The following is a 24,941-nucleotide window of genomic DNA, read 5'->3' as shown; positions in this document are numbered from 1 at the left end:
AAACACATTAAATTTACATATGGCCGCACCCGCTCTTACGGGAAAAATAAGGTATTTCTCATTCATTCTTTTGCTGTGTGCTGACTAACACTTTTTTTAAAGGGGTCCTATTATGCTTTTTCACTTTTTCAACTTTAGTTAGTCTGTAATGTTGCTGTTTGAGCATAAAAAAGGTCTGCAAAGTTACAAAGCTCAAAGTTCAATTAAAAATGAGATATTAGAAATCAATGAAATCAATTTTCAAAAACTACAACGAACGACTCGCTTGGACTACAGCGCATATTTTCCGATATCACAGATTGTGATATCACAAATATCGACGAATGGGATGAGACCTGGTTGAGCTGCACTAGAGAAGGCAATGAGTGTTATCACTATGTCGGAGACATGCTAGCTTTCCCAAGGCAGACGAACTTAGAGTGGTTACAATCATCCGGGTTGAAATCTCGCTCAAATTGAATATTTACACTGAAGCTCGCAGGCGGCTATGGTAAGGGGCATGACATTTCCCCGACCAGGCGCCGAGTGCTGCCAGTCACAACACACACTGACCCAGCTAACCAATCACAGCACATTTCGTATTTCAGAAGGCGGGCCTTCATTTGATACAGGAACTATTCGAGCCGTTCGTGCCAAACTGGGGAGAGAGGATGTTGTTGTAATGCAAAATATGTGAAAAATAATGTGTTTTTCGAACAAGCTAGTATGAGAGCCTGTTCCAGTACACCCCCAAAACAAAATCAAGACTTTGTAAAAGAGCATAATAGGACCCCTTTAATAAAATAAACACTGCTTTGATGAGCATAAGATACTTCTTTCAGAAACATTTAAAAAATTTTTTACTGTCCATAAAGTTTTGAATGGTACTGTTATTATTATGCTAGTATTCTTTTCCAAACATAACATATAGGATTGCATGTTTGTGCATCAGCAGACCTAACCTAATGTGGTATTAAAATATTTTATTTGCATGTGTTTTGAATGAGACTGTGTGAAAAACTGCATATTTTTAAAATGGACTAGTTCGTGGGTGGTTTGAATGACTAGCCTAGTTGATTAGTCAATCTTAGGGGAGCCCCATATGGGTCCACCAGACCCGAAAATGTGGTCTTTAGGTTCTTTCTAAAGATGTGTGGTTTAATATGTATGGTAATTAAAATACCTGAATGGTATTGTTATAATTAGGTTTTAGATACAGCCCAAGAGTAAAATCAAAGTGCACAACATATAACATACAACACTGAAGTGAACCAAATAAACATGCTTTTCCCTCTGGTTGTCCTTCCTGCTTCTGTTAAATGTAAATACATCCGCGCACACACACATAGACTCTCCCTCTGTTTGGGGTTTCTCTCTCCAGCCAAATGTCTCCTGCAGAAGGCCTGATATTCACACTGAGTTCATTAGCGATGGAATTTGTTTTGTAAGAAGCTAATGAAGCACTAAGCTCTTAACGGTTGAGAAGAGTGAACATAAACTGGAGATGGAAAATCAAGCAGAAAAACCAAGTGAGATCATGAAAAATGGATGCAAGATCATCAGAATATGGAATTGCCAAAAGAAAACAAAAAGAGACTTGCACACAGATTTATATGTTTTTCCTCTAGTTCTGCATACACATGCACAGAGTTGAACAATTGTATATTTGTCTGTCATCCTCTAGTCATAACAGGCAAAGTTTGTCTAGCTTTTACTTCTCATGAACTCATGAGCAGTTCCCTGAATCCAGTCTTTTTCCTGTTTAATATCATACAGACAGAAATGATGAAGTGTTACAGGAAGGCTACGGCACACACATGACCAAAGAAAACAGATGATTTATTATTTATATTTGCATATCAGTCTTTTATGAGAACTAATCGTTGCCTGGGTTGCGTACGTATATGTGGGGCGGAGCTATCAAAATAGGGGCAAGACCCTTTTGGGGTAGAGGCGTGTTTGTTTTGGTGATTTCAAATATCAACATTGGCTACCAGAAATCACTCACTCTGCCTTTAATAATGCACATTCGCCTCTCTTCAGTGCCACAATTGAACTATTATGTAATAAGTTCATTCTAGTAATTTTATATACATTTTTTTGTGTACGTGTGAAAATGCTGTTTTAATTTTTTAATATTTTTTTCTGTTACTTATTATATTAATATAACTATAAGTTGGAAATTGTAATTATTTAGATAATTAAATGCACTTCAACTCCCATGAGTTCCAAACAAAAAGAAACAACAGCACATGTAAGAAATGTCAAAGACAAATGTCCCTCATAAAGGAGATCATAAAACATTGAAGACAAATCAAAAGATCACATCGGTTACAGCGCAAATGCATTAAAAGAGAAAAACAAGTCTAAATAAAATGAAAAACTACAAAAATATATAAAAAAGAAACATTCACATGAATTTAAGATTTTTTTGTATTTAGTATGTCCCTCTATTTTCTTATTTATTTAACATCTTTGATGTTTCTTTTTTTCCCACAATCTTAAAACCTCTTTATTTCCAGTTTCAAATGATATTTTGTTTCCTACATTCTTCCCCACTTATTAAATCAAATAAATAAATGCTGTGATTGACCAATCAGAATGAAGCTTTCCAGATAAATGCTTCTGCTTGAGGAGTAGCATTCAGAAAGATGCTGTAACATGTTTTGTTTGAACGTTGTGGTGCTGTAGCCGGAACCAGCTGTCAGTGCTCCCAGCGTGTGTGTGTGGTCTTCCTCTGCGAGTGCTCAACGCCAGCAATAACAAACTCAACGCACTTCCAGAAAGCATTGGCCAGCTCACCAATCTCATGGAGCTGGTAAGTGTGAGCATGAGTGCTGTACCTCTGATGTCTGCATATGAATGAGATGTTTGTGATACTTGCTCTGTGTTTTATGACTATATTACCACGCTGACTCACCCTTTCTCGATTTGGCTCATATCTGCTTATATTGAATGTACTGCATTTCTCTCTTTCCATTTTTTTTTTCTGGTAGTTCTTCTCCCTGTCTTTTTTTCTCCTGCTCTGTTTTGTAACCAAAAATGAACCCACAGACCAGGTTTTGTAGGTTTATGCCAGGTGGGATCTCGTATAATATAGTACAACAAGCACTTAGTTAGAGTGAGTGTAATGAAAGGTTTGTGCAGAAGCTTGTGTTTGAGAAGAAGGTAAACATGTAACTCTAAACTCTTTTTCCAATCAGGATGTAAGCTGTAATGAAATCACAGCTCTTCCACGCCACATTGGCCAACTCAAAGCTCTGAGGGAGCTCAATGTGCACCGAAACCTTCTCTGTGTCCTGCCAGAGGGTGAGTCTGCAATCAGTGTGTGTGTGTGTGTGTGTGTGTGCTTGTATCCTTTCTACACCCCTACACCCTTCTTATCTCTGTAGAATGATTTCAGCTTCTCTGACAACTTCACCTCGATAACTACTCATCACATTACCAATAAAAACTTCCTCCAGTAGCTCCAGAGCTACAGTAAATCTAGCCTTTGTTTGACCTCTGCTTCACCAAACTTCTTATTCATCAGGCTCTCTCTGTCATGAATTAAAGTGAGGATAGTTCACCCAGAATGAAAATGCTGTCATCATTTACTCTCCCTCATGTCATTTTAAACCCATAAGATTTTCATCCATCTTTGAAACACAAATGAAGACACTATTAATGAAACCTGACAACCAATGAGGTTTGTTCTTGCATGTCACGCAAGCATGTTTGAACTTCCACAAGAAACAATGAGGTTTGTTTTCAATTCATATGGATTACGTTTACCGTGTATTTTTGTACTTTTGAATGCGTGAAAGTTTTGGTGGAGACACAGAAACCTCATGTTTCAGTAAAAATATCTTCATTTGTGTTTGGAAGATGAAAGAAAGTTATACATGTTTGGAATAACATTATGAAAGTGACGTGACATGTGGCCAAGTATGGTGACCCATACTCGGAATTAGTGCTCTGCATTTATCCCATCCAAAGTGCACACACACAGCAGTGAACACACACACACCGAGCAGTGGGCAGCCATTTTTTTGCTGCGGCGCCCGGGGAGCAGTTGGGGGTATGGTGCCTTGCTCAAGGGCACCTCAGTCGTGGTATTGAAGGTGGAAGAGAGCGCTGTACATTCACTCCCCCCACCTACAATCCCTGCCGGTACAAGACTCGAACCCACAACCTTTGGGTTACGAGTCCGACTCTCTAACCATTAGACAACGTTAGCCACCCTGGATTCGAACACACGGCCTGAAAGGTTCTGGGCCAGTGGCTTAGCAGAGTGTGCCACTCAGTTGACTATGTTGATTATGTTGAGTAGTTCATGACACAATTCTCATTTTTTGTTTGAACTATCCTTTTAATTAATGCAGTTCAGTTTTTGGAGATAGCTGTTATGATTGAGCACAATCAAAATTCAAGTCACTGAACATCTAATCCTTTTGCTAAAAGCAGTATCAAACTCTATTGCTCAGTCAGGCCACTACATCCTTCCTTCATCCGTGTCATTCAGTGAGCAATCATTTTGGAACAACATTCACTACATATTGTAACAAAGCCAAATAAAACCCTCAGCCTCATGTTGTACTTATATAAACATATAAACTAACATTAACACAACACTCTTGTAAGTTGTTCTGAGTAAAAGCTCACTGCCAAGAACAGTAAGTGTGAGTGTGTTCCTTTAAATAACAGTGAGAAAGCGTTTAGTGTTGTTAGTGCTAAAATGATTGTGTGAGCCAAGCATTGTCTGAAACGTGGCTGGAGTTATATCACCCAGCTTACCTTGGCCAAAAAAATTTCTGTAACTGAGGTTTTGCAGCTCAGCTAAATATTCAGCTACATAATGCTGGCATTAATTTATAAAAAATAGGATTTGTAATGGTCTCTCCAAGCACACTGTGCCAAAATGACCTCATGGAGCTGAAGCATTCATATAGATTGCCTGAGAGATCTGCTGATAATTTTTTTTTTTTACTTTGATTCATTGCTGTCTTTTAGTTACCAGGACCAGTAAATAACATTTATAAATGACTGTTGAAATCTAACAAGTACCCTTTTTGAAATAAGAAATGTATTATTATTATTATTATTTTTTGTAGCTGATATGTTTTTCTTGATTTAAGATGATATAAACTGATGTAAGTTTTTTAGTATCGACCTTCCAAATGCTGAATGTGTCCTATTAGCTTTTCAAGAGCTGTTGTGTGCATGATTTATTGTTTCCCTGTTGTTTTTTTACATTTTGGCAGTCCCCTCTGCCCCCTTGTTGCAAAATATATTCACTTTTAATGTGGCTTAATAATTCTCTGCATGTGTGTTTTAGATTTGGCGGATTTACCCCTGGTCAAGTTTGATTTCTCCTGTAATAAGGTTTCTACTATTCCTGTCTGCTATCGAAAAATGACCCAGCTCCAATCACTACAGCTGGAGAACAATCCACTTCAGAGTCCTCCTGCACAGGTAACAGACACACAAATACTCACGCAATTTATTCTTCAGTTCTCTCACAATTGTTTCTGACATTATTCTCGCTGCTTTCAGATCTGCATGAAGGGCAAGATTCATATATTTAAATACCTCGCAATGGAGGCATGTCATAGTGACAAGATGGCCGATGCCCTGTACCTTCCTGTAACAGACCGCCTCAGCTTGACACGACCCACCAATGGGAGGTCAGTCCTCATGATTATAAAAGAGTATCAAGTAGATTGAATTAAATAGAATTCATGAAATTGTGATATGGTGAATTGAAATTGCTAAAAGGTGTAAATATATATATATATATAAATATAAAATAGTTTATAGTTATAGTTTATAAATTCAAAAGAGATTTGAATCCACTGTCAAAACCAACGTCCTTTTATTCTTTTAGTCTTTATATTTAAGCAGCAGCCATACAGTATGCTATATTAAAGGCACAATATGTAATTTTCGCCGCTAGAGGGCGCGTATTCAAAATAAACAAAGAGACAAAGGCGTAGTTTGATGACGCCGTGACTGAGTGTGGAATCATGGGAGTTGTAGCCGATGCAATCCGACGGGACTCGGGCAGAAATCATGTTCATGGATGAGCTAATGATTTATTAACGTAGTAGAATGAAGCAGGGTGAGGCTGAAAGCCGTCGAAGCGAAACGAGGCCGCTGAACGAGCGTGACACACGGCTCGAAAGCAGCGGAGCTTTTATTATGCCACAGTCGACCGCTTTCCACTCCTACCGGTCGTGCGTATGTGGGGGAAAAAAGCAGCGCTGTTTTATCATACTAGATACGTTTGAAAGTTCTGTTATAATGCTACTCTGTGCGGTCGTCACCGGTCTATTAAAACGCACAACATATTAAAGCGTCTTTGGTGTTTCCATGTTTTCTACAAAACAAAAATGGAAATTGAGGGGTTATGATGTCATTGGCAGGCGACACAGTCTGACACTATGGACACAGTCCGTGTCACTAGTTAAAATTGCTTATTTCTCTGGATTTAAACATTCTTCGAAACATTTGGGATAATGTAAGTACACAAGTCAGCAAAATATATAACACTGTTATAGTGGTTTTTGGATATTTTAATAAAAAAATCGTACATATTGTGCCTTTAAATCTTTATATAATATGAATATTTGTCAAAGTAATCAGCATATAATTTTTTTAAAACAAGTCGTGCACCTCTAAATGGGTGTATAAAAAGATCTGAATGTAGAATACAGTGTGGAATCTCAAAAAAAAATCCAGGTCATGCGTGTATGTGTGTTGGCTGTCATTATCATCCTTATCTCAGGAGAATCCTTTTAATAGACTGCAGGGGGTCACTCTTCAGAGGGAGAGAGAGAGACTGAAAGATTTCTTTCCCTTTCTCATATGAGAGACATAGGCTGCTTCTCTCTTTCTTTCTGTCCTGCACAACCCTTGTTAATTTCTAATCTCCCTCTTATTTCTGTCTCAGCACTGAGGACATCGATCAGCACAAGAAACTTGACAGTGACTCTGGGGTGGGCAGTGACAACGGAGACAAACGCCTTTCTGCTACAGAGGTCAGTCTGTATGTGTGTGGCTGTAAGTGTCTGTTTGAGTAAAACAGAGGAGCCTGACCATCTTGTCTATGTCCTTTGGATATCTGCATGTCTAATTTCATGTATTTTTAATCTGCTATGTGTTTTCATCAGTGTTGCAAATTTATAGTAATGACACTATTAAAGACACATGTTATTGTGTTAGTTTGCTTATGGCTGGGCTGCAATAAAACTCTAGCAGAATTGAGATCATTTACTTTGGGGACAAAGGTCTGATAGCTGCTATCTGGCAGTTATCATGTACTGTGGCATACAGTGTTACTGTTACATCAGATGTGGTTGTATACACTGTCTTAACATCGGGACAGGACAGTATGTCAGTGATTTGGTTTCTCTGTAGTGTTATACTGGGTAGCCCCGCCCATAGTGAATTTGTATTGGTCCAAAATCCCACTCAAAATAGCTGTATGTTAAACATCAAATATGCTCTGATTGGCTGTTATTGCTCCGTTTTGCAGAGCACATTGACTTTCTGTGTGAACAGATAAATTACTTGACACTGGAAATTTATTTATTTTATAGTGTTGTGCTTAGTTAAGACAACTATACTGATGATAGTAGTAGTAATAATAGTGATAATTTTTATATTATTTATATAATAAAAAATACTTATAAAATAAAGCCTAAGGGTTGCTTCTCAAGGTGCTTTACGGAGTAAATATAATAATAATATAACATCAATATTCAAATATAAATCAGTACGAGCACATTGACTTTCTGTGTGAACAGATAAATTACTTGACACTGGAAATTTATTTATTTTATAGTGTTGTGCTTAGTTAAGACAACTATACTGATGATAGTAGTAGTAATAATAGTGATAATTTTTATATTATTTATATAATAAAAAATACTTATAAAATAAAGCCTAAGGGTTGCTTCAGGTGCTTTACGGAGTAAATATAATAATAATAATATAACATCAATATTCAAATATAAATATAAATCAGTACTTTTAAACTGTAATTAATGCATGATATATGTGAAATTAAATGTCAAATTAAGACTCTTATAAAAAATATTTGGTAGACAGTATCATAAAAAGTCTTCTTTTTCAAAAAGAATCTCTCGAGTCAGGAAGTTCCCGATGCCAAAATCAGACTACAAAGACGAGAAGCTTGCAGGACATCTAACAATCACACTTGCAACTCACATTTGTATACAGTCTTAAACAATGATCTCATCATTACTGTCACGATGTCACACACACGAGGGACGAGGAGACGCTGGAGAATACTTTACACAAGACTTTATTCGTAGGAAGGAACCAAGGGAGACGAACTCAGGAAGACGTATACAGGAAGACCTTCAACATCGGACAGAGAACTAGGGACTGGGAACACTTTATATACACACACACAGGAGGAGGGGATGACGAGACACACCTGGGAGCATTTGTAATTATCATTATTGATGTTTATATTTTCCGTTTTTCATTTAAATTTTAGTTTTTTTTCTATCATCTATCTATCTATCTATCTATCTATCTTTTGAATTGTCACGTTGCACACACACGAGGGACGAGGAGACGCTGGAGAATACTTTACACAAGACTTTATTTGCACCAAGGAACCAAGGGAGACGAACTCAGGAAGACGTATACACGAAGACCTTCAACATCGGACAGAGAATTAGGGGCTGGGAACACTTTATATACACACACACAGGAGGAGGGGATGACGAGACACACCTGGGAGCCATGACACATCAAGGGAAACACCTGGGAAGAAATCAACTTAATTAATCAGGGGAGGAACAGGAAACAAACCAAATAAGGGCATGGGAAGGCACATGGGGAGCAGGACACACACGAAACATGGAACAGAGTCTGACAATTACGTTTTACTCATCTTTTCTTTTTGGAATTTTTCCAGTGTTCCCGCCATAGTTACTTCATTACTCTGCTAACTTTAATCTAATTGTGGCATTATACGAGCTGGTTGATTTAAAAAAAAATGGTGAATCATGCTTCCAACTATAATTCCCTCATACAATTAGAGATACTAATTGAGACTAGTACATGTCTAATCTATGCTGTTTGAAACTGATACCGTATAGAATTCTTATAAAAATATACCATCACAATTCTAGCACAATTAATTTAATTATATAACCTATACATTTTTAAACAGTGTATAGTGTATTTTTTAGTGCTTGTTTAGGTGGTGTTTTAGAGTTTTTGTGTTCCAGCCATCAGATGAAGACAGTCTCAGCTTGAATGTGCCCATGACCAACATCACAGAGGAGGAGGGCTTGAGCAAAGACGACTCCAGTGGATACATCAGCACTCTGACAGGTGCTGCTCACACGCGCAAACACGCCCTCACATGTGTGGACAGGATATTAAAGACCTGTGAAGAAAAACATCCTCTTACTAGGCTGACACAACATTACAGTGATACTGTAGACAGTATGTTTGAGACCCAGGTTAAGCCCAGGGGAGGGTCCCGGACAGGAAGTGTGGATACTGGCTGGGAAATCAGTGTCAGCACATAAGGAGAATTAAGGGAGGAGGAGATGAGAACCGAGAACATTGCAGGAAGAAAGGAAAAGTGTGTGTGTGTGTGTGTGTGTGTGTGTGTGTGTTCTGCACTTTAGAATGTGTGACTGCTAAGCTGATGGGAGGGTCTTTTAGTCTTTAAGCTTTCAATAAGATTTACTGGACATGTCCACTTTGTGTCTGCATGGGTGAATGAATGTGTACATGCTTGCAAAGAACACTACAGCATTTTAAATTCTTTAGGTCTCTGTTTTCAGTTAGAGGAATGTTCCAGGGTTCAAATTAAGTTTTATCTACAGCAATTATGGCATAATGTCAATTTTGTTTTGTTTGTTTTTTTTAAAGCAAAAAATGCATTACAGTAAGTCACTTACATTACATTAGTAGATAATTGTAAGCTGCTTTGATTTACATTTAGTGTCAGTGAAAATACTTTATCATAGTCGGTATAATAATTTAGCCATGTTTATGTGTGTGGTTGTATCCGGTAGCAGACAGAAGTTCATCGGAATCTCTCAAGGAGTATCTGGGCTATCGAGACTCTACCCTCAGCTCACCGTTCATCAACTATATCAAAGTGAGTGTTAGAGATTGATTTTTTTCATGGTCTGTCAGAAGTGTGTTTGTATTGAAAGCTGGAATTTAAGGATCAGGAGGTTTCACACTGCCCAGGCTAGTTTAGATCAGTTTCAAGCACATTTTCCAGTCTTGCTTTCTTCCTCTCTTTCATTACACTGTTATCCTTTTGCCACTTTAAATGGTGCTGTGCTGAAGCCAGATTAAGTTGTTGTTCTTTTGAAAACTAAACTTGGTGAGCACATTATCCTTCCCTGAACTCTGACGTTAGCAGTTTCTGGTTTAAGACCAGCAGATTTTTGGGGCCAACTCAACGCCACATTTTCTGCTTCAATAGTGAGAAACAGTTCCAGATTGGCACCAGCACTGGCACCGGGGTCCCCCATTGTTCACAACAATATTCAACCATGACTTTTCCAGTTGTTTGTGACTTAATGGATAAGGAATAATATAAAAAATATATATAAAATAACTAGAAAAATGTGTATTTGTAAATCGTATGAAAATGCGCATGGAGTTTTATTAATATTTTAATCATTTTTACTTCTCCAGGAAGTCACATAAAATTAAGCTGCCTCATATATCCAGGTTTTTCAAGACTGTGGGAATCTTGGTTCTTCAGAGACAAAGCATCGTTTTTGAATTTCAGGGGGGGGTTTAGCTTAGTTTAATTCTTATATTATCTTATTTTCAATAATTTAAGTCATTTTGAGGCCACTGCTTGCAAACCACTGCTCTAACTGGAAAAAAGGCATGTGAAACTTAACATTCATTAAGGGGGTTTCTTGTTCTGAAAGACTGATGAGAAATCATCCCATTTTACAGAATATTGTGGGCAGATCTGGCTTGAAACTGTTTATTTAGTTGTTTCTTTGTACTGTAATGTTGACAGTTTCCCATTATAATTGTAATGTTCTAGTTTGAGCTCCAGCTGGAGTATTTTAAATATCTTTTCTGTTCAATACAATACTGATCTTTTGGTCCTCTCTTTCCTGTCTTTAACTACCCTATTTCCCTTCATTCCATTCTTTTCTTGTCATATTTTTCATCTGTCTCTCTTGGCATAGCACTTTATGTTCCAGTAACTGTTAGTCTATCTGATAGCATCTCATTGCATCATTGGATTGGCGCAGACAGTGTTTATTTGTGCATTAGCAGTTCCCTTGTGAAGTAATCCACGTCTAGAGGGACATTGTGCGTATAAGGGGGTGTGTGTATTCCCATCTGCGTGTGCGTCACCCTCTCAAACAGGCGGTGGTGTATCTGATTTTGAATTCTAGCCAATTAGGCCTTTAGGCTGTAGTCACTTGACAGAGTTTGCAGCTGGAGTTGATGTGTGTGTGTGTGTGTGTGTGTGTGTGTATTTCTATCTGGTTTCCTACAACTCAGGTTCCTCACTGTCTGCATCACACTACAGGACAGATCACTGAAACATTGCCACATATCCTGAATGGCTGCCATGCTTACAAAGGAATGTACATAGCACATATGCTTATTGTGAAGACCTGTTGCACGCCATTGGTCCATGATTTTGTACATGTATCTAACTGCATCTATAATATTTATGTCCTTGTAAGTTATTTCTCTTAAGTGGACTTAAATAAATTGTTAAAATGTGTGTGTGTGTGTTTGAAGGGTCGAGGTGCTGACTTCGATGAGCCCCTCAGGATAGAGGAAGACACCAACTGGGCTTCAGAACAAACGTATGTTTATATCGGGATATTTATCATCAAGTACTTTTCTTTCTGTTTTTTTGTCTGTCTCTCTGTTTCTGTCTTTTCTCACTGACTCTTGCATTCTCTGAATTTGGTCACTAGTTAAACCATATATATTCATATATACCATGCTACTGGGTCCAACAGATCAAAGGTCAATATGATTAATCAGCTAAAGGAAGCTGTGGAGATGCTACAGGATCCTAACAGGTAGGTCAACAGGTGATGGCTGGAGTGTTACTCATTTTCCTTTATTTTTGTCTTCCTTTTACAACTTGCAAAGTCACTGTTAATATCAGATGCATTTCTTTGAGTTGGTTATTCAGCATTGCTAACAATCCGTAACATAGAGATAAAAAAAAAATGATTTGAATTTGCTGTTTAACCCAAGCCCGTGTTAATGATGTGTCATCGCAAAATGTAAACTGTACTATCATCCAGACCTACTAAATGTGATATTAAACATTAACATAAGGGTTTTCTGTAAAGCTGCTTTGAAACAATGTGTGTTGTGAAAAATACTATACAAATTAAACTGATTTGACTTGTTTGTGTTTGTATATAGGGTTAACATGAACTCTGCTGATCTCTCTAGTATTAAGCTCTACCCTGTGGAAATGGTTACAGTAGATGAGTCGCTCAAGTAAGTTACAACTTCACATCTTAAATGTTTTACAGTAAATACAAAATAGTAGTACTAGTAGTAATACATTCAAATGCTGCTTTGCATGTTAAGGTTTTCACCAACACCCCATTCTTGTTTTTGTCTTCCTGTAGTGGCCAAGAGAGTGACGAGTGTCAGGCAACACCTAAGGTAAACCGCTGGTACATGTGTCTAAGTTAACATCAGACACATAAGAGGACCTTACTGGTTCCTCTAAGCATCCTGTTCATTTCCTTCTTTATAGTGTCGCTGTAGACTGCGGTGTTTCTCTAGAGTTCCTCTGAGATCAGTGGGCTATTGTTGAAGGGTAGACCAGTTTCTCAGTTTCCCAGGAGGATTGTCTTTCTCACGCCTTTTAGACTGTTTATGTGATGTCAGTTATGTGACGTCATATTTTACATAAGGTTTATAATTTCAAAAGGTGCTAGTTTTTCATTCAAGAGCAGCTGCAAAAATCCATTCCCTTCACCTAAACTGCTCAAAATTAAAGAAAGTAATGCAGTTCTTAACTCACAGTAGCCTCTCTGATTACATGCACTGTTTGGTTTGAAGTGCTTACACTACAAAAGTTTAGGGTTGATAAGATTTTGTAATTGTTTTTAAAAGAAGCATTAAAAATCACCAAGGCTGCATTTATTTGATAAAAATACAGTAAAAACAGTAATATTGTGAAATATTATTAGAATTTAAAATCACTGTTTTTATTGTAATATATTAAAAGTCAGTGTAAAGCAATATTAAATGTGTTCCGAGTTTGTCACACCACAGAAAAATGTGTTATTAACCACCCAGGCAAATTTGAATGATAAAAAACGGCAAGTACTGTAAATAAAGTAAGTTCTCAAACATTGGGGGTGTGCCCGCTGTCAGCGCTGAAACCACACCCACTTGCGGGAAAGCTGCCGTCTCTCTCAACTGGATGACCGAGCTGTTTTGTAAATTATCGCAACCAATATGCATTTACGTGACGAAGGCATAGCTAGCTAGCAAACTGTAGGCTGTAGTAACTAACGGTAGTGACAGTAAAGCCTGGAATACACTACAGCCTGGAGAAGTTGACGCTAGTTGCAGAAAGTCAGAGCCAGTCTGCAGATTTGAGTTGACAGATTTAATAGAAAATTGCGTAGTGTATGATGGTCACAGACTCTGATTTTTTTAGCTTCAGACTTTGATTCCATCCAGTCGGAGAATTTCAAACATGTTTGATATTTTCAGGTGATTTTAGAACACATATTGTTTTCATTTGTCATGCATCTCCTAGCAACAAGGCGCACGTTTCTGCATGTATTTGTTGCGATCGGAACTATTTTAAAGTCTGGTAATATGTGAGCCTCAGTCGTTTAGTGTACAGTATGATGCCCAGTTTTTCCTTTGTGAGTATTACAAAGTTGGTAAATGTATGATGCCTATAGCGTTTTAAAATCTCCAACATATTCTGTTACACCAAATACACAAAATAATGATCTTTAAAAAAGCATCATATGACCCCTTTAAAAGTTGTGTAGTGTATTCCAGCCTTAACTCGCGATTGAGCGGGCAAACCACTGATGCTAATGCGCTCTAGTTATTATAGTGTTAGGGGAGGGGCCATGCTCAGTTGCTCCAGTGCGTCATCGAGGCCCACCCAAAAGATCCTGAACAAAAAATGGTGAAAAACGGTCTAACGCCACAATTCAGTACTACGTAGTTCACAGTCTTTATAACGTATTTTCAGCAACACATTTCTAACATTTATAATATGTTTAGAAACAATTCTCTAAATTGCCTTTACACGGATTTTAATTATTTCGCTGATGGCAAAGCAGAATTTTCATTTTACAAAATTTTACATTAGTCTTCAGTGTCACATGATCCTTCAGAAATGATTCTAATATGCTGATTTGGTGCTCAAAAAACATTTCTTATTATTATCAATGTTGAAAACAGTTGTGCTGCTTAATATTTTTGTAAATATCATGATACAATTTCCTTCAGGATTCTTTTATTAATAAAGACAGCATTCATTTGAAATAGAAATCTTTTATAACATTATAAATGTCTTCTAAAATGCATCCTTGCTGAATAAAAGTATTAATTTCTTTAAAAAAAAACATATCCTACGGACCCCAAACTTTTGATTGGTAGTGTATGTTATGCATTCGGTGTGCAGTGGTCTGTTGTTGTAGTTTTTTGTGTTGTCGTTTGTGTATGTACTATTAGATGTCTTTGCTGTGTTGTGATGTGATTATTTGGATGATAAGAAAACATTTCCTTTTATTAAAGTTGTTAAAACTGTAATTGACCGTAACCACATTGCAGTGCAGTAGTTCTGGTTAGCCTTGCAGCTTGTGTGTTATAGGTACATCTAGTTAAACTCCAGGGCTGTTTTTACCAGTGTGATGTGTGCTGTGGTTAGTGTCGTAGTGTGATGGTCTTAAGAGCAGTGATTATCATTGAAGGCGGCTCCTGGAGAATGCTGGGAGTTCCAGAGGAAGCGACAGTACATTCTAGAACGGGCCCGGCTCGAGGCCCAGCTCGCATGTCAACAGTATGCACTGCACATGGCACAACAGGTAATCTGACAAACTAGTCCTACCATCCAGCCTATAGATGCATCCTGTTTGACCGGTGAACACTTGAGCAACTTGTACAAGTCAAGTGGGGACATTGTTATAAAAAATTCAGCTGGTCTCTCAGAAATTATTCATCATTCAGTGCAAATGCACTTTGTACAGAATTGCCCAAACAAGTGGTTCAGATGTAGCTGCCAGATATGCGCTTTTTGTTTGTGCTGTGGTGACCTCATTCTTGTTGTAGTTGTGCTATTGTAAACGTGCAGCTCATTCCCAGCAGAGCCACGTGGAATCTGTGTGTGCAGAACTCTAAAGAAATCTCCGCAAAATTCCACGGAATTGGAAAGACTCCCATTTACAAGTTCTACATATCCTCTGCCGCACCTGCATTTCTGTTCATTAAAATCAATGTGAATTCTCATGCTCACAACTCATTTTACTTTTGTAATTTGATGCATTTCTAAGTGAAACAATATTCAGCAAGAAAAACATGGACTGGGCTTGATTTTATCCATCTGGAAGTGACTGTATTATAAAAAGAGGGTGTTCCATATAAGAATGCAAGATACAAGTTTGCTAAAACATTGCTGAAATCATTTTTTGACAATTGGTTAGCATTATAGTTTATAGTTGAAGAGAGAGTTCACCAAAAAATATAATTTTCTCGCCCCTCATGGCATTCCAAAACTGTATGGCTTTCTTTCTTCTGTGGGACATAAAAGAAAATATTTTGAAAATTGTATTTGGCTAGCAACATTTTTTTTTTTTAAATATCTTCTTTTATGTTCTGCAGAAGAAAACAAATCATACATTTTTGAAACCAGATGAAAGTGAGTGAATGATGACTGAATGTAAATGATCCCTTTAATGTTGTTTTAAGGGAAATGTTATTACAAAGTGTGATTACAAAGAGAAAAATATTATTTATTTGGAATAATGGGCACTGGTGAATCGTTCACAATAACAATAGAATTTGATTGTGCTGTCATCTACCACAAAGAGTGAAGTACTGTGTTTAGCATTTTACCAATCCATTTAAATTCATTCTGCATAATTCTGCAGATTTTCCCCGGTTTGTAGATTGCATCTGGGCCATTTTTCACATTAGTATACAGTATTTTAAATGCGTGTGGTGCTGGATATATATGTGTGTTGTTTATTAACATTGCAGTCCATGTACATTTAGTCCATGATGTAGCCTGCATGACTTCATAAATCACCATTTTAGATTGAATAGAAATTATATATTTAAAGTAAATGTACTCACATGGGGATTGAGAATCATGTAATTCTCTTTCTAATCTAATGAAAGGGGAAAAACAAACAAACAGAGACTCGAAATAAAGACAGAGTCATATCGAAGCAGAGAACAGTGATGCATTGTTTGACTGTCTAAAGAGCTGGTCTGTTAACGTCTTACATCATCTCAAGAATCCCACAGCCTGTTTTTTTCTCACTCTTAGGGTGACGTGATTGGCCAGGAAGGATCAGGTGATAGTTGTGAGAACCAAGTTACCAAGGTAAATCTTTTTACTGACTCAAAGTTTAATGTCACTGTGGCTTTACACCACGGTAACATTATGCACTTTACGCTTATAAATCGGAATTTTACTTTTAAAAATGGTTGCGTGCACTTACGCTGAATGTGTTTGTCATGTACCAGAGTGAAGACAAAACCCCAGTTTCCAGCCCCACATTGAGCTCACCTCCCTTTGGTCTGAAGCCCAGATCAGGTGAGAACAGTGTTGTTTTACTAACACACATGGTGACAATGTGCTGGTTGGCATTTTGATGGTGAGGTTGGCATGGGTGGCGTTGCACTTTAGAGGATGGTGCACATTTTGGGCTCTCTCATCATCACATTTCAGTAGTAAGAGGGAGGAAGTGTTTGCATGTAAAGATCCTTTTGCCTGTGGCCAACACCTGTTATCCTGTCAAGCTCATAACAGCCGTACAATCAAAGTCAGGCTTTTTATCCATTCATATTGCTGTTTAACATGACTCCCTTGGCTTCAGGGGCTAAACTGCATCTGGAGAGGTTTAGAAAAAGTACATGGTAACTGAATATGTCCTGTATTTTCGTTTCATTTACATAGAGATTTTATATTTTCACAAATACCATTCATTATTAATGTATGCAGTACAGTTAAATAAATACACAAAACCACTTGCTTCATCTGGATGCAGTTTAATTGATGTAGCTGTTTGTTTAGCTGCCTAGAGGCTTCTTGTTGCTTCCCCCTATAACATCTAAGCTAGCATTTGCATTATTATCTGTGATCTGTTATTTATGTCTAACAATAACAGCATTATCATGCCCCGAGTCTGACAGTTAACATAAAGAATAGTCAATTGTACTAGGTGCATTAACAGCATGCCAACAAACTGATACTGAAATGCTGCTTAACATTGAATGTGTTTTTGTTTTTAATATTTTCTCTTTTGTTTTGTGATGTATTTATTTGTCATTTTGCTTTGCATATCTTCCTGTTTCCTTCTCTTCCCTTTTATTTATCTGTTTCCCTGAACTGCTGCTTGCTTGCTTGCCCTGCTTGCTTGTCTGGTTTTATTACACACACTACTGTTGCTTGGCACCCTCCTATTTTCTGATACCTGAAACTCCTGACTGTTTCCTGGGTTTTCCGATGAAAATCATTTGTTTGGCTCCTCCTACTGGCACTACACTTTATGTTGATACCTACATCTAGCTTCACCCTCTTTGCCGTGCTCGACTCCACCCTGTCCCCTCCCCCTTACACAGGCCCCGCCCACAGATAGAGACACGCCCCCTAGCCCAGCTGAAGGAGACATGCCAAGCAGTGGTAGGTCTGCTCAATGTATCTTCCTGTGCAGTCACATGCCTTGCAATTAGTGTTTTCTTGTCAGAGTGAAATTGTTTCAGGTATTTTTATTCTTCTTATATTATTTTTTCTTATTTTATATTTTTTAGTGGTGGTTGCTAAGGTTCACTATCATAGAGATCTAAATAAATATTTAATTCTTAATATTAAATATTAAAATATATAACTCATGTTCCACCATTTATGCTACCGGAACAAGAATAACAAAGACTTTTTGGGTTTGGACTCTTTTGACTTGGGCCGGTAAGCAACCATCCAGAACACCCTAGCAACCACTAGCAATGCCTAATAACATCCAGAAAACCCTAGAAACTGCTTTGTAACTCCTTGCTGCATAGCAAAACGTTGGCAACCACCCACAGTACCCAGCATGATGGCAGCAGATTATAGTGTAGACTATTTTTTTGTGTCTGAATGTAAAAAAAAAATGTTTCTGAGGTACAGCGTTAAAGGGTCTTTTTAAACACAGGAGTAAGAGAGAGGGGATGTGGTTGAGCTGAAATTTGGGGTGGCCCAGTGGCTTTAAATGGAGCTGTGTGTATTTATAGAGCTGCTATTTTGAAGCATTAGATAATGGCCCCAGAGGGAAAATCAGACCTCCATTTAAGTGGAAATGCTTTCAGAGGATGAAAAACTGCCAGGAGACATCTGTACTTACTCGTCGTCTTACGAGAAAGAAAAAGGAAGAGGGAATGATGGAAAGAGAAAAGTTTACTGATGAATGGCTCTGTACTAATGGTAGTATTGAACTTTATATTAAAACTTTATTGAACCCAGATGGAATCTGACACCATAAATCTGTGAAATGTTTTAAAAAATAAAATGTCTACACTGTACTACACTATTATTGGTAGTTAAAATCATAATCAGATTAGACAAACATGCACTTTGTGAATGATCCGGGTTCAGATTCTACAGAGGTTTATTGCCCTTTTTTTCAATAACTTTCTGGAATACTTACTGTGTCTTGCACACAGTATATCAGTAAACATGTGAATGAGTCTCATTTTTGCCAATACTGAGTTGGATTAGAATGTGTGCTGCTCTTAGAGCTGAGATGTTGAGACAGAAAGAAAATGTGAGAGAAAGACACTTAGCTTTAAAGCTAAATTGTTTAATTTGTGTCACTAGCTTCAAAAAAATGACAGCTTTCCCCAAACACAACCCTGGTTTGCCATTGGTGAACAAACAAATAGCCCCGCCCCTAAACTCAAACCATTGATTGAGCCAGTGTTGCTAAACTAGGCTGGCAGAAATAGGAGAAGGTATGTGAACATAAAAATGGCACACTTTTAAGTAATCAAATGGATCCTAAAACACAGACTTGCCGCGAAAGCATGAGTGGTGACTTTTTTCAGATAGATTTTTTCTCCCTGATGCACACAGACACGTTTAGCTATCTAAGCTATGTAAGTTAGTTAATTAGACTTCTGTTGTTTTTACTTATTGTTTTTACATCCCCAAAAGCAGGTTTTGTCAGATTTACCTCACTTTTGGGTACAAATTTGTCACAAAAATATGTTTAAGTAGGTACATAGACACGCACACACACTTTTTTTTCTAATGCTGCCCAGAGATGTCTGTCTAACATGTGCTTGCTGTTACATCAGTGTCCAAGCACAGAAACACTGCTCCAGGGCTTAAAACTGTGAGACAACAAAAAGAGGGAGGAATGTTCTGGAATAACATCCTTTTAATGTTCCCTTCATACGGTCCTCTTTCTTTCATTTCTTCACAGGATGAGTAGTTATGCAACTACAGAAACACACTCAGATGTGTGGAATGAAGCAGTGCTCCTGTCTTTCTCAATCTCAATCTCCCTCTTTCTCTCATGTCTAGTGCTCCCCCTTGTGGGGAAATATCATATAATAAAGACTGTCAGCTGTCAAATATGGACAGCCTCTCATTCCCTTCAGAATTCAGGATGTTCATTGTGATGTAAATAGACAATAAAGGCAGCTTGTCATTTAAAATGTAACATAATGGCAACAGTAGTGACATTTGATTACTGTGTAATCCTCTTCATGTCAAAATTGACACTAACCTAAAGTTTCGAGTTTTGGGATATCATGATGGATGTGACGTTAAAAGAAAGTAAATAAATGAGAGTGAGTGTTTATGCATGTGAGAGTAAGACAGGAGATATAATGTGCTCTGTGCAGACTGGTGACGCTTCAGTTGTGTGACAGTGTATTTCAGGACGCTCAAGACTCTGGAATCAGTAGATCCTCAGTTCACCATGAGGAGAAAGATGGAGCAGCACAGAGAGGAGCTGGAGCTCATAGAGCAACTGCGAGAGGTATGCAAACACACGCACACAGAATTTAAGTATGTAAATTAACTATATTAGTTGGTTAGTGACTAAATATATGGCTATACAATGGCCCCACAGAGTATATGGACACTTCAGTAACACTTAAAAAATCATTGAATGTCTATATTAGCATAACACTTTTCAAGCAAAAAAAAAGTCACAAGGAGAAATCTGTAAAACAATAGATATACTGTTCAAAATGAAAAAAAAGGGGTTTATTATAGGGCATATTTCTTGATTGTGGCACAAATATCTAAATTATTTTAGCAATATATGGATTTATTTTCCATAATTTTTTAGCAATATGGATAATATTTGTAGGAAACTGTTTTATTTATAACCAAATCATGTTGATTTTGTCAGAGTATAGAGAGCAGACTGAAAGTAGTTCTTCCTGAAGATCTAGGCTCTTCTCTCATGGATGGGGTCGTGCTTTGTCACCTAGTCAATCACATTCGGCCGCGTTCAGTGGCCAGTATCCATGTACCATCCCCTGCAGTGGTGAGTCATCTCTGAATTATTCACACATTTACATAAACACTATAAACTACCATTCAATAATTTGAGGTCAGTACGATTTTTTAATATATTTTTTAAATATTTTTAAAGAAGTTATAATAAAGACTGTCAGCTGTCAAATATGGACAGCCTCTCATTCCCTTCAGAATTCAGGATGTTCATTGTGATGTAAATAGACAATAAAGGCAGCTTGTCATTTAAAATGTAACATAATGGCAACAGTAGTGACATTTGATTACTGTGTAATCCTCTTCATGTCAAAATTGACACTAACCTAAAGTTTCGAGTTTTGGGATATCATGATGGATGTGACGTTAAAAGAAAGTAAATAAATGAGAGTGAGTGTTTATGCATGTGAGAGTAAGACAGGAGATATAATGTGCTCTGTGCAGACTGGTGACGCTTCAGTTGTGTGACAGTGTATTTCAGGACGCTCAAGACTCTGGAATCAGTAGATCCTCAGTTCACCATGAGGAGAAAGATGGAGCAGCACAGAGAGGAGCTGGAGCTCATAGAGCAACTGCGAGAGGTATGCAAACACACGCACACAGAATTTAAGTATGTAAATTAACTATATTAGTTGGTTAGTGACTAAATATATGGCTATACAATGGCCCCACAGAGTATATGGACACTTCAGTAACACTTAAAAAATCATTGAATGTCTATATTAGCATAACACTTTTCAAGCAAAAAAAAAGTCACAAGGAGAAATCTGTAAAACAATAGATATACTGTTCAAAATGAAAAAAAAAGGGGTTTATTATAGGGCATATTTCTTGATTGTGGCACAAATATCTAAATTATTTTAGCAATATATGGATTTATTTTCCATAATTTTTTAGCAATATGGATAATATTTGTAGGAAACTGTTTTATTTATAACCAAATCATGTTGATTTTGTCAGAGTATAGAGAGCAGACTGAAAGTAGTTCTTCCTGAAGATCTAGGCTCTTCTCTCATGGATGGGGTCGTGCTTTGTCACCTAGTCAATCACATTCGGCCGCGTTCAGTGGCCAGTATCCATGTACCATCCCCTGCAGTGGTGAGTCATCTCTGAATTATTCACACATTTACATAAACACTATAAACTACCATTCAATAATTTGAGGTCAGTACGATTTTTTAATATATTTTTTAAATATTTTTAAAGAAGTCTCTTATGCTCACCAAGGCTGCATTTATTTGATCAAAAATGCAGTCAAAACAGTAATATTGTGACCCGAAGGTCGCAGGTTCGATTCCCAGTACCGGCAGGAATTGTAGGTGGGGGGAGTGAATGAACAGCGCTCTCTTCCACCCTCAGTGCCAATGACTGAGGTGCCCTTGAGCACCAAACCCCCAAATGCTCCCTGGGTGCCACAGCAAAAATTGCTGCCCACTGCTCCGGGTGTGTGTGTGTGTGTGTGTTCACTACTTACTGCTGTGAATTTGCACTTGGATGGGATAAATGCAGAGTACAAATTCTGAGTATGGGTTACCATACTTGGCTACACATCACGTCACTTTTCACTTTAAAATAATTGTAAATTGTATCATTTATTGTATAATTTATTTTTTTTTAAGTATATTTTATTCATGCAGCAGCCATTACTCCAGTGTCTCATGATCTTTCAGAAATCATTCTAATATGCTGATTTGGTGCTCAATAAATATTTTTTATTGACATCAATGTTAAAAACAGTTGTGCTGCTTAATATTTTTGTGGAAATTGTGGCAATTTATTTTTCAGGATTCTTTGATGAAAAGAAAGTTAAAAAGAACACCATTTATATAAAATGGAAATCTTTTGTAACATTATAAATATCTTTACTTTCAATTTTGATGTGTCCTTGATGAATAAAAAAGTATTAATTTCTTTAAAAAAAAAACACACACATACTGACCCCAAACGTTTGAATGATAGTGTTTGATAGCCTGAAGTTTGTTAATCTGTGTTTTCTCTCTCTCTCTCTCTCTCTTTGACATCTGTATGTGGATGCGTTAAACCTTCAGCCCAAGCTTAGCATGGCTAAATGTCGCAGAAATGTTGAAAACTTTTTGGACGCCTGCAGGAAAATGGGAGTCCCTGAGGTGAATATTAAATTTTTTTGTGAATGCCAAATGAACTAGATGTGTTTCTCAAGGGCCACTGTTTGTACAGGTTTTGCTGTACTAGTCTCTTACATACAGTGACAGTCCTAAATTAAAAACATTCATTTACTGGAATTGGTGGTCAACAATTTATCATACTACCGTTGTCTGGTTTTATTATTTATTTTAAATATATTATAAAAATGTGACCTTGACAAACATTGTCTGACAGTTTCAGTCTTTCCCATATTTCCTACATAGAATAATATCTGCCTTGGGGAATTACTGCCAACTGAGCTGTTTGCATTTAAGGGAATTTCATCTTATTCTTATATGGTGAAAGATTACCTGTAAAGCTGATTCTATACACTTTACAGACTATACACGACCACCAAATTTCCTGTTTAATTTAGGACCGATCTGGATCTCAGTCTGGGAAACCTGTATGGTTAGTTCAAATGCGTTTCTGACAATGAACCTGTACACAGGGCTCCTTGAAAACAAATCCTGGTAAAAATACGTTATTACTTGTCTGATTTTGATCATTAGCCACCCCTAATCTGATTGGTTGAAGCAGCTGAGATTGCTTTACACTGGTCTGTGATCAGTCACGCCCTTGAGAACATTTTGGAGTTATTTCTCTCTTGTGTTTATCAGCTTAAAGAAACTTCTGGACCTTCTCTGGACCAAAAAGGGTTCTTCTATATGGCATCGCTTGAAGAACCTTTTGAAGCATCTTTATTTTTAAGAGTGTAGATGTTGCGGAAAACTGATCATAGAACAGCATTTAAAGCCACTTTCTTCATATTACCCTACTAGAGCTGCAACATGCCGTTGTATTAAAATGTTATCATCATGGCTTTAGGCTTCATCCATTTCTAGTGTGGAACCAAAAAGGGTTCTTCTATATGGCATCGCTTGAAGAACCTTTTGAAGCATCTTTATTTTTAAGAGTGTAGATGTTGCGGAAAACTGATCATAGAACAGCATTTAAAGCCACTTTCTTCATATTACCCTACAAGAGCTGCAACATGCCGTTGTATTAAAATGTTATCATCATGGCTTTAGGCTGTTAATGGCTCTGACCTGCTCTCTGATAAATGATCATGTTTCCTTGAGCTGTGACAGAGAGAATTGCAGTGAACTGATAAACAGACGACAGACCATGACACATGAGTGGAACACATTTTTGTGTAAATTGTTTATAAAAACCTTTATTTCATCAATTCAGTGTGTCATCAATTCAATTTGCGTAATATATTGTCCTGTCCTGATAAAGCTAGAAGCAATTACAGCTATCACTTCCATGAAAATCTTTGTATGTCTTAACTAGCCACAGCGAGCACTATGTCCATGTTCCCTTGAAACGTGAACAAAATGTTTGTTGTTGATATGATGTATCTCTTTTTGTGTACAGGAATCAAGTGAGGGTTGTTGGTCAATTTTGGGTCCACTTCTTTTGCTCAAACTGCGGAGAAGTTTCTATTGGTTATGCCATCCTACCAACCAAAAATGATTATAATACCATATCAATAGCCTTTCTAGAAGGAACCCAGATGTTGTCTTCTGCTTTATGGGTTGAGCTTGGTCCAAGCCATTCATAACAGGCTGTTCTAATTAGCGTGTCATACAGGAAGCTTTTAATTGTCATAGCCTGTGTCTGTAGTAGCAGTAGCTACTACGAGTCTGCATGGCCGCTAGCTTTGTCACCATGTGTCTTTTGTGTTTGCTATCCTGATAGCTGATGTTAATCAAGCTAGTTTATTCTGTTAGCGTGTTTAGAGCTAATGTGGCAGGCCTTGTTTGTTCGGTAACTTCTGGTCATAGTAAAGTTTATATATCATTGCCTTGTTTATCAACTTAGCCGAGTTGTTGAGTTATGCAACAGTGCAGCTTGACCTGCTCTGCTCTTTACTGGCTTTTGCAGCTCTCTTGCTTTGTATTATTTTTAACGCTGTAGCTTGACTTGTGCCTGGCATACGCTCATTACTGCACATGCTCTGCTAACCACTGTGCGCCTGCTAACAGCATCTGCCCCAGCACCCCTCACACCAGCCACAGCTGCCTCCTGAAAGAGAGACAATGACTGACAATGTTCAACATCACTGTCAGAAAACACTTTTTCAGAA

At 37.5% G+C, this 24,941-nt stretch overlaps 1 protein-coding gene across 7 annotated transcripts in view; it reads left to right on the top strand.

Annotated features, from left to right (window-relative positions):
* The window catches only part of LOC107724026 (leucine-rich repeat and calponin homology domain-containing protein 1-like), a 65,679-nt gene that overhangs the window by 30,031 nt on the left and 10,707 nt on the right, over positions 1 to 24,941 (top strand). For 2 of the 7 annotated variants that reach the window (XM_016532792.1, XM_016532786.1), the window contains exons 3-20: positions 2,671 to 2,797; positions 3,183 to 3,288; positions 5,297 to 5,433; positions 5,515 to 5,645; positions 6,911 to 6,998; positions 9,228 to 9,333; positions 10,029 to 10,114; positions 11,749 to 11,816; positions 11,976 to 12,038; positions 12,394 to 12,471; positions 12,606 to 12,642; positions 14,931 to 15,044; positions 16,508 to 16,564; positions 16,708 to 16,777; positions 17,753 to 17,866; positions 20,095 to 20,204; positions 20,583 to 20,720; positions 22,735 to 22,812. In XM_016532792.1, coding sequence (XP_016388278.1) covers positions 2,671 to 2,797; positions 3,183 to 3,288; positions 5,297 to 5,433; positions 5,515 to 5,645; positions 6,911 to 6,998; positions 9,228 to 9,333; positions 10,029 to 10,114; positions 11,749 to 11,816; positions 11,976 to 12,038; positions 12,394 to 12,471; positions 12,606 to 12,642; positions 14,931 to 15,044; positions 16,508 to 16,564; positions 16,708 to 16,777; positions 17,753 to 17,866; positions 20,095 to 20,204; positions 20,583 to 20,720; positions 22,735 to 22,812 — 1,708 coding nt within the window. The remainder of the gene's footprint in view (positions 1 to 2,670; positions 2,798 to 3,182; positions 3,289 to 5,296; positions 5,434 to 5,514; positions 5,646 to 6,910; positions 6,999 to 9,227; positions 9,334 to 10,028; positions 10,115 to 11,748; positions 11,817 to 11,975; positions 12,039 to 12,393; positions 12,472 to 12,605; positions 12,643 to 14,930; positions 15,045 to 16,507; positions 16,565 to 16,707; positions 16,778 to 17,752; positions 17,867 to 20,094; positions 20,205 to 20,582; positions 20,721 to 22,734; positions 22,813 to 24,941) is intronic. The other 5 variants (XM_016532793.1, XM_016532791.1, XM_016532787.1 and 2 more) reach the window with 4 other exon arrangements.

The sequence above is a fragment of the Sinocyclocheilus rhinocerous genome, unplaced genomic scaffold (assembly GCF_001515625.1).
Source record: "Sinocyclocheilus rhinocerous isolate Xijiao unplaced genomic scaffold, SAMN03320098_v1.1 scaffold2230, whole genome shotgun sequence".
In the NCBI taxonomy this organism is placed as follows: Eukaryota; Metazoa; Chordata; class Actinopteri; order Cypriniformes; family Cyprinidae; genus Sinocyclocheilus; species Sinocyclocheilus rhinocerous.
Note: the sequence above shows the minus strand (reverse complement) of the source record. Positions and strands in the feature narration are given on the sequence as shown.